This window comes from Trichosurus vulpecula, chromosome 8 (genome assembly GCF_011100635.1).
Source record: "Trichosurus vulpecula isolate mTriVul1 chromosome 8, mTriVul1.pri, whole genome shotgun sequence".
Taxonomy (NCBI): domain Eukaryota; kingdom Metazoa; phylum Chordata; class Mammalia; order Diprotodontia; family Phalangeridae; genus Trichosurus; species Trichosurus vulpecula.
Genome location: NC_050580.1, coordinates 169,447,232 through 169,462,273, shown reverse-complemented (window position 1 = coordinate 169,462,273; position 15,042 = coordinate 169,447,232). Strand labels below are relative to the sequence as shown.

The 15,042-nt window shown below is 37.7% G+C and overlaps 1 protein-coding gene across 1 annotated transcript in view; it reads right to left on the bottom strand.

Annotated features, from left to right (window-relative positions):
* HDC (histidine decarboxylase) overlaps nucleotides 1–277 on the bottom strand; it is a 30,696-nt gene extending 30,419 nt beyond the window's left edge. Inside the window, exon 1 of the mRNA XM_036737196.1 lies at nucleotides 250–277. Within this exon, the coding sequence (XP_036593091.1) occupies nucleotides 250–277 (28 nt within the window). The remainder of the gene's footprint in view (nucleotides 1–249) is intronic.
* Between the last annotated feature and the right edge of the window lie 14,765 nt (nucleotides 278–15,042).

Sequence of the window (15,042 nt, the reverse complement as noted above, 5' to 3'; positions counted from 1 at the left end):
GGGAGATGGAGAGCCAGTTATATTTTCCTCAGTGAGGAGTATAATAAAAGGAGGAAGGGAGGAAGGGAAGGAGAGAGGGAGAGAGAGACAGAGAGAGAGAGAGTCCAATCCCATATTACTTAGTCAAAAATAATACTGTACACTATAATTACACTCCCAAATTTCACTGCTGACCACCAGGAATATAAGCTGCCCAGCAGATGATTCTAGGGGAAAAAGGCAAACACAGCAATATACCTAATCATTTACCTCTCTCTCTGTATTCTTTCAGGTCCATGATGTATCCCCCAGTCTCCTGCTCCTTTTACAACCAAGTTTGGTTTTGTCCTGATGCGCAGGGTTACTTGCAGGAGGCCTTGAGCAGGTACAGTAGCACAGCTTCCTCAAGGGACTCTTCAAGTTCCTCATTCTCCAGGCAGCTTTTATTCCTCCTTTATCTAAAGGACTCACGTCATAGGGAGGCAACATCTCCTCTCCTCTGTATCAACCCCACCCCTTTTTCCCCTTCAGGATCTATTTATGTGTTCTTCTAGACCTTTGATGCTTCTGGGTATATTTTTTTCCTTTTCAGTAATCTTTTCCTCTGATATTAAATAAACTCTTGCCCCACTCCACCCCCATCCCCACTTCCACCCTCTTTTTGTGAGTAAAGACCAGGACCCTGGCTTGTCAAGATAAAAAGGAGTTTCTGAATTAAACAATATGATTAAAGACCAAATATGGGCAGTTTCCCAGTCAATGTGGGTAGACAGCCTCCCAGATCATTCTTGCATGTGATTCTTATGGTCAATGGAATCTCAGTTGACAAAACATCATATAACCTTATTAACAGCCACTTGATCATTAGTTTTTATCACAAACTGGACCAGAAGAACATGCTGATTTCATTCGTTCTATTACCCTCCTATTCACAGCATGGAAATAGGGTTTGGCAATATATATTTCTGCTAACGAAATTGTAATGGTAAAAGAACAACCATTTCTCAAATTTGCTCAAAGCTCAAACTGATTTTTGAAGTATGGTATCTAGGAGTACTTTAGAAACCAATATACAGACACATATACATATACATACATATATGTTATATATATATATATATATATATATATATATATATATATATATATATATATATACACACACACATATACGTTGTGTGTTTGAGAGTGTTTTAGAAATTATAATAGCTTGAACACAAAAAAAAGCCCTCAAAGTTTAGGAAAAATAAGCAAGTTGGAACTCTTGGGTCCTTATCTCTATTTAATATTGAGGTAGTAGTTGAGGCCTTTCCCCCAAAACTGGCATTTTGTCTCAACTTTCCTACTGTCTTTCAACAAATATTTATTATGTGCCAAGAATGAGCAAGGAACTGTCAGGCCCTCGAGAAGATAGCAAGATACAGTCCCTACCTTCCATTTCACAATCAAGCAGGAATTAACAGCTCCACTACCATCCTAGTTACACAGTTGCCTTACAGTCTTCCAGTTCCTTTTTTGATCCTCTCAGTCCTTTACCCCTTACATCCAATTACCCAAATCCTTCTGATTCTTCCTTTCCCATGTCTTATTTGTCCCTTCCTCTCCAACCTTACCCCTGAATGTCTTCAATAGTTGCCTATCTTCCCATTTCTCACCCATCCTACACACTATTAATAGGGTAAATTCAAGTTTTTCCTTCTCTCAACAACATGCAGAGCTGTTTTGTTATGTCAAATCAACACACACACCTCACTCTGAGGTTGAAAGACCTCCCTCAAGTGGCCACTCCCCCAACCCACCACTACCACCATCACCACATCCCTATAAGCTGTCCCTGGTATTTCTTTATCACATCCTCTAACCCAACTAAAATAGTCAGCTTGCTGTCCCCACAACCGGTTTTCCACCCTCATGATCTGATTAAAACAGAGTAGAGTAGGATTCATTTCCGTCTCTGTTTTTCCCCTCTTAATGCTGTATCACACTGGGGGTACACACCATGGGACTATACTGCTTCTTGCTGTTAAGTCGTTTCAGTCATGTCTGTACTGCTTTCCTAGGCTCAATTTTTGGCAATTGGAAGACACTAACTCCTTCCCCAAATGCCCCAAAGGCCTTTTTTTCTTTTCTTTTTTTTCTTTTTTTCCCAAAGCCCGGTCTTTTCTCATTCTTTTTGTCTTACTGCATTTTGATCCTTGAGTGAAATACCTTACATTTTCCCTCTGTGAATACCACTATTGTCTAGTTTACTGTGGTTGTTGTTTCCCATCTTATCAAGGTCATTTTTTTTATTTTGTACGTATTTCCAAGGCATTTACAATTCACCTAATTTAGTATCACCTCCATATTTCATAAGAATATTTTAAATTCCATATTCATTTCCTCCATAAAAATATTTCATGGAACAGGCCCCAGAATCAATCATGAAAGATGACTCAACTTAATTCAATGAATATTTTTTAACCAATTGCTGCATTCAGAGAACTGTGCTAGGCATTGACAACAAAAATTTAGACAAGATAATGTTCTTAAGCTCATGTAGTTTACAGTCAAGTAGAGAAGTTTGATAATTTGATACTTTCATATAGGTACTCTCTTTAATGGTACAAATACATAAACCATCCATGCTCTCTATCCCTGCCTATTCTACACACATAACTAGCAGAATGTGAGCTCCTTCTAGTTTTTATTGTCTTCTTATCCCCAGTGCCTAACACAGTACACACTTAAAATTTTTTAATTGAATTGTTAAGTGAATAAGGGAACTGTGAAAAAAGTACTATATTAATTCCTAAATGGAAATGAAAAAAAACTAAGAGGAGGCTTCCTAGGAGAATTGACATCTGAGTTGGATTCTAAAGTAACTGTGGAAATTAACAAGGTTGGGGTTGAGGAAAATAAACCATAGGGAGATGATGAGCAGACCACTGGACTGTAAAATAAAATGTGTTGGGCTATAAAAAAAAGTAGAATGAAATTAGACTGGAAGGGCAAAGTGACATCAGATTATGGAAGCCTTGAACAGTTGACAAAGAAATCTGAACTTTATTTGGTTAGCACAGTAAAAAGAGACATTAAAGGATTCTGAGCAAAGAAGTAACATGTCCAGATCTGAGTATCTGGCAGGAGTATAAAAGCTAGATTGGAGTAGGGAGAGGGCAAGGGCAGGAAGATTCATTACAAAGTTATTCTAATAGTCCAAGTGACAATAAGGTGTTGGTAGTAAGATGTATATATGTATATGTGTGTATGTGTGTGTGTGTGTATATGTGTATATATATATATATAGTATGTGTGTACGTGTATACACACATACACACATATACATATACACACGTGTGCATATAAATATATTATGTGTGTGCATATATATATGTATGTTTCTCCAGGCTAATAAGGAATCATTGTCAACCATTCTTTGGATTTTCACTTCAAATCAATTCATTCACATTAAGTCAAATAATCACTGAACTCCTAAATTACTAGGATTGTAGGATTTATAAGGAAGAAGATACTTTAACAATCATATAGTCCATTTCTCACATTTTATAACTATGGAAAACTCTAAAAGTCAAAATCAAAGTTTCTAATTTTATCAAGGAGATCACTGAACTATGGTTCACTGCTTCACACCTCTGCTCAGAAATCTTCACTAGCTAGCTACTTAATGCCTCTAGGATAAAATACAAAGGCCTTAAACTGGCATTAAAAGCCTTCTACAACCTAACTTCTAGCTACCATTCCAGACTCATTTCATATCATTTTTCTTCATGTACTCCATGTTCTAGTTCTTCCCTCCAAAAATCAGTCAACAAACATTTATTTAGCACTTTGTGCCAAGTATTGTGTTAAGCATTGGAAACAAAGAAAAACAAAACATTTTCCCTACCCTCAAGGAATCTAATGGGGGAGAGAAGAGTAAACAACTCTCTCTCTCTCTCTATGTCTCTCTCTCTATATATATATATGTATGTCATATATGTATATATGACATATACAGAGTAGATGGAAAGTAATCCCAGAGGCCAAGTCACTAAGAAAGACCTCCTGCAGAGAAGGAGATAAAGGCTTTGAGTTGAATCTTGGAGGAAGCCAGTAAAGCTGTGAAGGCAGAAGGGGGGTGGGGTGGGGCAGCACAGCATTCTAGGTATTGGAAGCAAGTTATCCTTTTGTAGGATACAGGAAGAAGTGCTAACTGGCAATGCTATATCGCTCACTACTTAGTTCTGGGTCACAGATCCAGAGCAAGCTTTGAAGAGGGGAACTGAACCAAGAGATAGCATTCCAGGGTGAGGAGCATATAGGCTATGTATGATACAAGAAGTAAGTTCAGAAATAAGCAGGAGCTGTGCAGCTCTGATCCCAAAAGCTGAAAGAGGGTCCTCCAGTCCAGTCGGAAGCTTGCTGAAGAATAGCTAGGGCAGGAAATCCAGACCAAAGGAGAACTTAACAGTTCTGTCACTCTGAACCAACACAGCTTTCCAATTGGATGATAGTGGCTGGGTACGACAACAGTTTACTGGATCTCCAATGAGGGGTAAGTCCACAGGTGTATTTGCTCAGACCCATACCCAAGTCAGTAACTTTTGGAACTTAGACCAGAAGGACAGCAATCAGACTTTGCCCTGGATCAGACCACTTTGGGAACACTGAAAACTTGAAAGTCACCTCCCTGAGCTATCACAACACTCAATATCCTTAAAAAAGCAGTAGCAGTAGCAGGACTAAAGTGGACACACCAGACACTCCCTCCTCAACTGCATAGCCCAGCTCTAACATAAAGTCCCAAATCGCAAAGCAGGCTGGGAGAATGAGCAAACAAACAAACAAAAAGAATCCAAACATAAAGAGCTATTATGGTTACAGAGATACTCAAAACACAAATGAAGAAGAGAATGCCAAAACATTTACAGTAAAAGCCTCAAAGAAAAACACAGCTCAGGAACCAGTTGTACTAAAATTCCTGAAAGGTAAAGCAATATTTGGGTTTTTTTTTATAAAGACTTTTAAACTGTTTTTATAAATAAAATTAGAGCACTAGAAGAGAGAAACAGAAAAGAAATAAGAAATATCAAAGAAAGAATAGGAAATAGAATTAACAGCTTGGGCAAGGGGTACAAAATATTACTCAAACAACAAACTTCCTGAAAATTAGAATGGACCAAATCAAATTCAAAGTCTCCATGAGACAACAAGAAATATATTGAAGTCAAAAGACTGAAAAGATAGAAGAAAAATTAAGGTATCTCATAGCAAAAACAAAATAATTGAAATGGAAAAAAATTGAGGAGAGAAAATTTAAGAATCAGTGGACCACCTAAAAGCCATGACCAAAGACAAAGTTCAACAAATCATAAAAAAAAAACCACTCAGAACCACCAGAAGGCAAAATAAAAACAGAAAAAAAAAAGCCACAAATGCCTTCTGAGACCCCAAAATTAAAATTCCTGAGACCATTACAGCCAAAATCCAGAGTGTCCAGGTCAAAAGAAAAATACCACAAATAGCCTGAAAGAAATAATTCAAGTATTAAGGAGCTACAGTCAGGATGACAAGATTTAGAAGCAATAAAGGAGTGAATAGCTTGAAATATAATATTTCAGAAGACAAAATATATAAGCTTACCATCAAGGATAACTTATCCAGCAAAACTGAGTATAACCCAACAAAGGAAAAAATGGATTTTTAATGAAATAGAAGACTTCCAAGCATTCCTGATTAAAAGATCAGAATTGAATAGACATTTTGAAATATAAACATAAGAGTCAAGAGAAATGATACACAGGAGCAAGCAATCATAAGGCACTAAACAAGGACAAACTGCTTATCATCTATTATGGGGAAATGATATATGTATCCCCTCAGGACACTATAATTATCAAGGCTCACAGAGGGAGTCAGATTATATGGAAGGCTTAGAAAGAAGCCAAATTGCAAAGTTTAGTCCGAAATGAACATGCCATCTCCAATCTCCAAGTCTTCCTTCACACAGGCCTTCCCCATGCTTAGAATCCTCCCTCTTCATTTCCATCTCTTAGAATCCCTAGCTTCCTTCAAGGTTCATCTTACAAGCCACTTCCTATGTGAAGCTTTTCCTGATCACTTAGTTGTCAGTACCCTTTCTCTTCAGAAATTATATGTATTTACTTGTGTATACTTTGCGTATACCCCTCAGCAAATTTCCTGACAACCTGGACTGATTCTTTTTTATCTCTATAACACCTAGCACTGTGGGTACTTAATATTTGTAGAATTCAGCCCAAAAATGGAATAGAAACAAAGCCACACTGAAATCATGATAGACAAAGGATAAAGGACAGATGTAGTCTGTCTAACTAGGGATCTGCGATTTGAGTAGAGACAACTGATAGATTCTGAGAATCTGAAAAGTTCTGAGGATGAGAAATCTATTTTCTAAGAGCGCTCTCAGAACAGTATAGTATTATATAAATAGTAGTTTCCTGCTAACAACTGAATTTAAGGGCAGAAATGAAATCATCTTAATAGAAATGAAGATCTGTCCTCTTGCCTAGAATTCAAACATCACTGAGATGCTTCCTGTCTAGATTACATTGAGTAAGCTTTCTCAAAAAGTACAGAGACAGACATAAAATAAATCAATCGACAATGTGCATATATTAGGTGCCTACTGTCAATCAGTCAATTCATTCCAGAAAAGGAATGACCTATGGCTTCTTCCAGGAAAAAGGCAGAGAGACTTGTATGGTGAAGATATGGAATTCCAAGATCAGAGAAATGCAGAACTTGAAGTAGAGGGGGGAAAGAAAACTCAGAGAGCTTCTAGGACAACCGTTACTGAAATAATGAATCTGTTATACCAGAAGCGAGTGAGACACGCCACAGAGTATAAGTTTTGAATGGAGAAGTTTATTAGCCGGCGGTCTTTCAGGGAAATTCCCAAATCAAATGACCACGTTTGAAGCGAGAGGGTAGTTTATATAGACAATACAGGATTCAGTGCTTAATAATCTCTTGAAGTTTACATATGTTACTTTGCAGACTCAGCAAGCCTGTGTTATTTCACTTTTTATGACCATGATACAATAGAGGAACCTCCTGAATAGATTGTAAATACAACATATCAGATAGTTGACAAAGTGTCAATTGGAATTACAACCCAGGATCTCTGTCTCCAACTTTTGCCATAACTCTTGAAGCTAGGAAGGCTCAAGATAAGGCAAAAGTCATATAATTCACGATAATGTCTAGGGTCAAGGCTTCCATCCTTAATGGCCATGGACAGACCGAGAGATGTTTTAGCTCAGTCTGTTGATATAAGATAGAGACGTCTCTGAGCCCACTCTGCCAGAGGAAGGTCGTTAGGCATTAGACTTTTTCCTGGTAATTAGCTCACATTCCTTAGAAAAGTCTTAGGGACCCAGGCCCCTTGCCGAATGGCAGGAACTCAGTCTGTTTTTTTATATGCAGACTGGAGTTTGCAATTAGGGGCTGGGGGCAGGGTTTTTTAGCAATAGCTGGCTACTCAGGTATCACAAATCCTATCTAGAACATTCACTCACTATTCCCCATGGAAGCTACACATATAGTGTTCTACAGCTCTACTCTGGTAACTCCATTAAAAAAAAATATGAAATTAGGAACAAGCATTTATTAAGTACCTACTATGTGCCAGGTACTATGCTTGGCACTGTGCTACAAAGATAAAAATGAAACTCCCTATCTTTAAGCAGCTTACATTCTATAAGGGGAGATATGCGTGGTTATGTGATGTATACACAAGTACAAGATTAGAGGTGAGGCATCAGCAGCTGCTGGGTAGGGCAGGAAGAAGAAAGTCTTCAATAGGAGGTGGTGCTTGAATTGAGCTTTGAAATAAACTACCAATTCTAAGATGCAAAGGCAAGGGGGAAATGCCTTCCAGGCAGAGTGAATAGCATATGAAAAGGCCTGGAAATAGGAGACAGAATTCCATGTTATAAGAAACAGCAAGAAGGGCAGTTTGACTGAAATGAGCAGTGTGTAAAAGGGACTAATGCACAGTAAGGCTTGAAAGGAAGTTAGATCTATGTCCTGAAGAGCTTTAAATCCAAAGGAGGGCTTGGGCCAGGATGGTGTATTTTAATCTAGATGTAGTAAAGAACTGCCGGAATTTATTGAGCAGAGGAGAGATAGGGTCAGACCTGTGCTTTAGGAATATTAACTGGTTTGAGTAGAGAGCACAATGCAAAAAAGGGATTTGAGGCTGGGAGACTGATTAGGAAGCTACTGAAATAAAACAGGTAAGTGCAAATGAGGATCTAAACTAGTGTGATGACTGGGTGAGTTGAGAGAAGGTGATGGATACAAGAGATATTGTGAGATAATACAAAAAACTTTGATAACTGAACGGATATGTGAGGGAAAGGAGGGTCAAGAATTGAGGATAACTGGGGTTGGGAACCAGGGTGACTAAGGATAGTAGTGCTTTTCTACAGAAATAGAGAAATGAGGGGAAATAAGTTCTATTTCGGACAGATTCGATCTAACCATCCAATTGGAAAGGTCCAAAAGACAATTGGTGATTTAGAACTAGAGCCTAGGAGAGACACAGGAATATATTTGCGTGTATGTATGTGAACATATATGTGTACATTTGTACATATGTATATAAATATGTATGTTTTATATATAAATACATATTTAATTTATATATAAATCAAATTGTTCAGTCATTTCAGTGGTGTCACTCTGCATGATCCCATTTGGGGTTTGCCATTTCCTTCTCCAGCTCATTTTACATCTGAAGAAACTGAGGCAAACAGGTTTAAGTGACTTGCCCAGGGTCACAAAGCTAGTAAAGTGTCTGAGGCCAGATTTAAACTCAGGATGATGAGTCTTCCTGATACTAGCCTGGCCTGGAACTCTACTATGCCTCCTAGCTGCCTTAGGAATATATACATGTACATATAGTGTATATTAGGTGTATGTATATATAAGGTATGCATGTGTGTAGTCACCTGAATAGAGATAATTAAACTCATGGGAGCTGATGAGGTCAAATGAAAATGTAAAGAGAAAAAAAAAGAGCTCCAAGTAATAATAGACCCCCTAAAAATTAGAATGGACCAAATAGCCAGCCAGTCTATAATTCGATTCAATTCAGTAAGCATTTATTAAGTGCCTACTCTGTGCCAAGCACTGTGCTATGTGCTAGGAATATAAAAAAACAAAACAAAACAAACCCTAAAGACTGCTTCTGCCCTCAGGGAACTCACAATCTAATGGGGGAGACAACAAGCAAACAGATATGTACAAACAAAGCTATATAAAAAAATAAATAACATATAATTAACAGAGGGAAGTCACTAGAATTAAGTATTGGAAGAGGTTTCCAGAAGGTGGGATTTTAGCTGAGATTTGAAGGAAGCCAGAAGGCAGACATGGAGGAGAGCCAGAGAAAATTCCTGGAGCTGAAAGATGGGAGGGTCTTATTTAAGGAACAGCACAGAGGCCAGTGTTACTCTGTCAAAGAGTATGTAGTATAGAGTAAGATATAAGAAGACTGGTTATAGAGGTCTTTGAATGACAAACAGAGGATTTTATATTTGACCCTAGAGGTGTTTGTAAAAGCTAATGGAGTTTACTGAGTGGGAGAAGGGGAGGGAGATGACATGATTTGACCATTGCTTCAGCATAATCACTTTTGTCACTGAATGGAGGATGGAATGGGGAAAGATGATTCTGTGAAACAATGAGAAATATTAAAATAAAGTGAAAATATCAAAGAAAATAAGAAGAAAAATGTAAAGTATCTCAGAGCAAAAACAACTGACCTAGAAAAGAGATCAAGGGGAGATAACATAAGATCACTGTGCTATTTGAAACCCAGGACCAAAAAAAAGACCCTAGACATATTTCAAGAAATCATGAAAGGAAATGTCCAGATCTCTCAGAATCAGGGAAAATAGAAAGAATCTAGTAACCACCTCCTGAAAGAAACCCCAAAATGAATACTCTCAGGAATGTCATAGCCAAAATCCAGAGCTTCCAGGTCAAAGAAACTGTGCTGCAAGAAAGCCAGAAGAGTAGAGTTCAAATACCAAGGAACCACAGTTGATGACATGAGATTTAGCAGTTACCATCACAAAGGACAAGGCAGCTTGGGAATATGATACTCCAAAAGGCAGACGACATATGTTTAAAATCAAGAATCGATAACTCAGCAAAACTAAGTATAATCCTATAGGGGAGAAAAATAGATCTCTAATTAAATAAAGGATCTCCAAGTATTCCTGATGAGAAGACTGAGTAGAAATATTGAGAAATACTGAAATACAAACATGAGTAAAGAGAAACATATAAATGTAAATACAAGTGAGCAATCAGAAAAGACTATATAAGGATGAAGTTGTTGCCTTCTAATGTGGGTGTGGGTGTAACGACACAAGCATACCTGGGACACAACGTCAACAGGGATCAAAGAATGAGTCAAATAGGACGGAGGGCCTGGGATTGATTTTTTTATGTTAAGATCTTAAAAAAGAAGAAGGAAAGAGAGGAGAGAAAGGATAAACTAGGGAAGAAAAGAAAAAAAAATTGAATGGGGCAGGAGGGGACATTTTTCACATCATCAGGAGTAACAAATAGAAGTCCATGCAAATGAAGGAGTAGGAGGAGTAGGCATCACTTTAACCTCACAGTTTGAAATGATACAGACTGAAATGTGCAGAACCAGAGAACAACTTATACTATAGCAACAACATTGTAAAAATGAACAATTTTGAAAGGAGGGAAGCTAAGGGAATAAGCATTTATTAAGTCAGGAAATGGCAGGGGATGACAAATACTCTCTCCTCTACCGTGCTATGTGTTTTACAGATGTTGTTTCATTTGATTCTCACAACAACCCTGGGAAGTAGGTATATCATGACACACATTTTACTGTTGAGGAAACTGAGGCAGATATAGTGTAGATGATCTACTTGTTCAAGGTAACACAGCTAATGTTTCAGGCTGGATTTGAATTCACATCTTCCTGACTCCAGGTCCAATGCTCCATCCACTGTGCCATCTAGTTATTGAAAGACTTAAGAATTCTGATCAATGTAATGATCAACCATGATTCCAGAAAACTGATGATTTAGAATGCTATCCACCTTCTGAAAGAGAGGTAATGGATTAGATATTCAAAGTGAGACACATTTTGGCACATGTTTTTGTTTAAATATGACTATTTGTTGCAGGGGGTTTTGTTTTTGTTCTACTCACTCCCCCTTCAGTGTGGGAGGGAAAGAAGGAAGATGTTTGTTAATTAAAAAAATTTTTTAAAGATAACTAATAACAAACGCAACTGTAAATTCTTTTGGCACCCTAGGCTGTAGGAAATGGCTAGGCAGTTCTGCCTGATTTATCTTCGGTTTATGTTCCTAATTAATCATTTTTGTTCTGTCCTCAGTTTAAAGACCATTTTCCTTCATAGAGAAACAGCAAACTAAGAGTTGTGTAGTTCCATCTTCTCTGCATCATCCATCATCATCTTTTTCGACCACCCTAAACAGGGCTCTGTTTCCTTATCTGACATTCTTCCTTTCCCCCATGAGGCCAAGGGTAAAGGGAAGGGAGGAGCATAGAGGGAGGCAAGGGTGCTTTTTCTATAGCCTTTGGTCTATAACCTTGGGTCCAGATCAATGCACCTGGAGTCAGCTACACCTGGGTTTCAAATCCTATTTCAGACATTCAAAATATCTATTTGACCGTAGGCGCTCTGAGCCTCATTTTCCTCATCTGTAAAACTGGTATAATTATATTTGTAACACCTACTTAGGTTTGTGGTAAGGCCTCAACAAGAGGCACTTTGTAAAGCACTTTGCAGACTAAAAGCTACAAAAAATTCACAGTAGTCATATTGTGGTAGGCCCTCAAATATTGGTTGATTGGTTTTTGAGCTAGTGGAGCAACAAACACAAAATACAGAAAAGCTTTGGTGGCTTAGTTGAGTTCAAAGGCATTTACCCTTCAGTCCCTGATTCTGAGATCTAAATGACAGTAGACAAAACTTCTGACTTTTATCAGGAGGAAATAGAGTCAGTTTTTACAGAGTAGCTCTCTCTGCAAGGCTAAAAAAAAACCCTAAGTTTTAGTCGTGTGGCCTTCATAAGATAATTGCCATTTCGTGATAGCAATTTTGATAAGTGAAAGCAGTTTCAAATTTGGAACAGTAATTCTTAGATACAGAGGTAATGATATGACATGGACATAATTCTAGACATGAGATGAGAGAAAACGGATACATAAAATAACTTCCTTAATTGACTTAAAATTGGCATACAAACACAAAACTTATTAAGTAAAGTATTTTTCTTTTCAAAGGTCAAGAAGCAAGTAAATGGAAATGGCAATTCAGACATATGCCATTGAACTCTACTCTAAATGAGTTAAATTTTCTGATTTTATTATGTAGCACTTTTCATGGGTACCTACCACACATATTAGATCAAAACTATTCAAACAAAAGATTGAGCTTAGTGAGGCAGATTTCTAGCGACCAGGCCAAAACTTTTTCTAGAATTCATACAAGAGAATCTTCTAATAAAAAATAAACATCTCCACAAGCAAAAGAAAATGAAGAAATCAACAAAAATCCAAGAAATTAGATTAATGTAAACAATCAAGCTACCTGTTATTGTTTCACCTTTTCTATTAATGTTTTGGGACTTAAATTATTGAAAAATACCCTTACATTCTCTCTTTATTTTAACTCATATATAGTATTACCAAGAATAATTCAAAGTGGTTAAAATTTGAACCCAAATCACATTCAATGAAATTATCAACTGTCATTCATTACATTAAATAATTTTAAAGGGGGTCCTACATATCGTATGTTAAGACTCTTTGCAGGGAAGGGGGGAAGGAGGAATAAAAGAAGGGATCCAAACCTGTGATTTGGTGGTGTAACCCTAGGAGTTTTCTTCATCAAGACATATCAGCAACTAATTTCTAACTCATAATTGAACAGAGTTGGCTTGGGTGTGTTGCCCATGCTGGCACAGGTCTTTCTAACTCCAAGATGTCTTGACTTTATCCATTATACTATACCTCTCAAGACTATTAACACTGTTAACTTTCTATGACCTTTTCACAATGCATTATGGTCTCAGCATGACCTGGCAAAAATAAACAAGAAGTTAGAATTCTTATTTTGTGCCACAAGCAAATGTAAAGGTCCTTTCTAACCTACACTATAGAGAATTATCAACTTAATTAACTTATATACCTGATATCAAATTGAATCCATGGGTAGCAAGGTGTTCCCTCATCTAGTGTGGGAAGTGTAAATATGGCTTTCCTTCAGAGCTACAACAGGTATTAACTATCTATAATGAAATCCACAAAGAGCAAATATTACTCACCAAAACAACAAATCTATCAGTCAGGTCATTCCTCAATTCATCTGGCCTGATGAAAGAAATATTTACTCAACGGAAATTGTGTGAACAGAAAATCTTTTTTTGTTGTTGTTTGCTATATGAATCTAATGCCCACTGCCTTGGGAACCTGCCCATGTGGAAATAAAAGGTTGCCAGAGCTGGTTTATGGTTACAATGGAAAAAGTCTTCCTTCGTATGTGGCTTCATGCAGGGGTCAGGGAAGCTGAAGTGTTGAAGGCACTTAGAGGATAAAGAAACTCCACACTACTTTTCAGGAAGAAGCTTTAGGATGCTTTAGCTGTAACAATAAAGAATATTTCTGTCTATCAATGCATCTCCTTTCTACTGGGCCATTTTTGATTTTCAATAGCTAACAGCACAGATGCCCATTTTGAGAGAGAAATATGATGATGATAATAATAGCTAACATTTATATAGCACTGACTATATGCCCGGCACTGTGCCAAGTGCTTCACAATCACAACCTCATATGATCTTCACAACACCACTGGTAGGTGCCATTATTAAGGTCATTTTACAGATGAGGAAACTGAAGCAAATAGGTTAGGTAACTTGCCCAGGTCACATAGCTAGCAAATGTCTAAGGCCAATTTTGAACTCAGGTGCCCCAACTACAGGACCGGCACTCTATCTTCTGTGCCACCTAGTGCCCATTCCATCTAGCTTCCACTGCCAAAGACTTTCACTATAAAAATTCATCGTAACTAAACATCCACACATGTCTTTGGCATATAAAGTGACAAGATTCTCATTATGTGGGATTTCCCAGCTTCTCAGGTCTAGTTTGTTTTCCTATGATAATAATAATAACCACCAACATTAATATAGCGCCTTAAGTTTTAGCAAGTGCTTTACATCTGTCGAATCATTTCATCCACACAACTTTCTTTGTGTGTTAAATGCCATTATACGCTTATTTTACAGATGAGAAGTCTAAGGTTGAAAGAGCTTGTCACTGGAGCAGTTACACAATTAGAAAGCATCTGAGACCAGATTAAAACCCAAGTCTTCCAAGCTCCAAGATCAGCTCTCTATCTACTTTGCCTTCTATCTCAGTCAGGAAGGCCTTTAGAGACAATGCATCTAGGCCAACCCATCCTGAAAAGGAATCTTTTTTGATAGCACACCCAATAAGTATGGCAGATTCAAGGCAGAGTCAACATATGGAAAAAGCTCCCAACAATTACCAAAAACTCTCTGAAAGTGTAATGGGTTGTTTGGGAGGTAGTGGGCTCCCTATCCCTCTGCTTGAAGACCTCCAGCAATAGGAAACCTATGAGCTCCCAAACAACCCATTATACTTTCAGATGGTTTTGGTAATTGTTAGGAGGCTTTTTCATATGTTGCTTCTTCCTTGAATTTGCCTCTGTATTACGTGTATCCACTGCTTTTAGTTTTGCTCTCTGGGGCGAAGGAGAACAAGTCTTGTACAGTACAGGTAAACAAGTGCAATAGGAGGCAAGGCAAAGAGACCCTCAGGAAGGAGATTGATTCCTAGTTGCTCCTTTCCCTTGCTATGTGACCTTGGGAAACTCACTAACTCTGTCTCATCATTGATTTCCCTACCTGGAGAAAAAGAGATGACTTCTCCTTCTCAAGTTTGTTGCAAGGACTATTTGAAAAGAATGGATGTAACAAGTTCTGCAGAAAG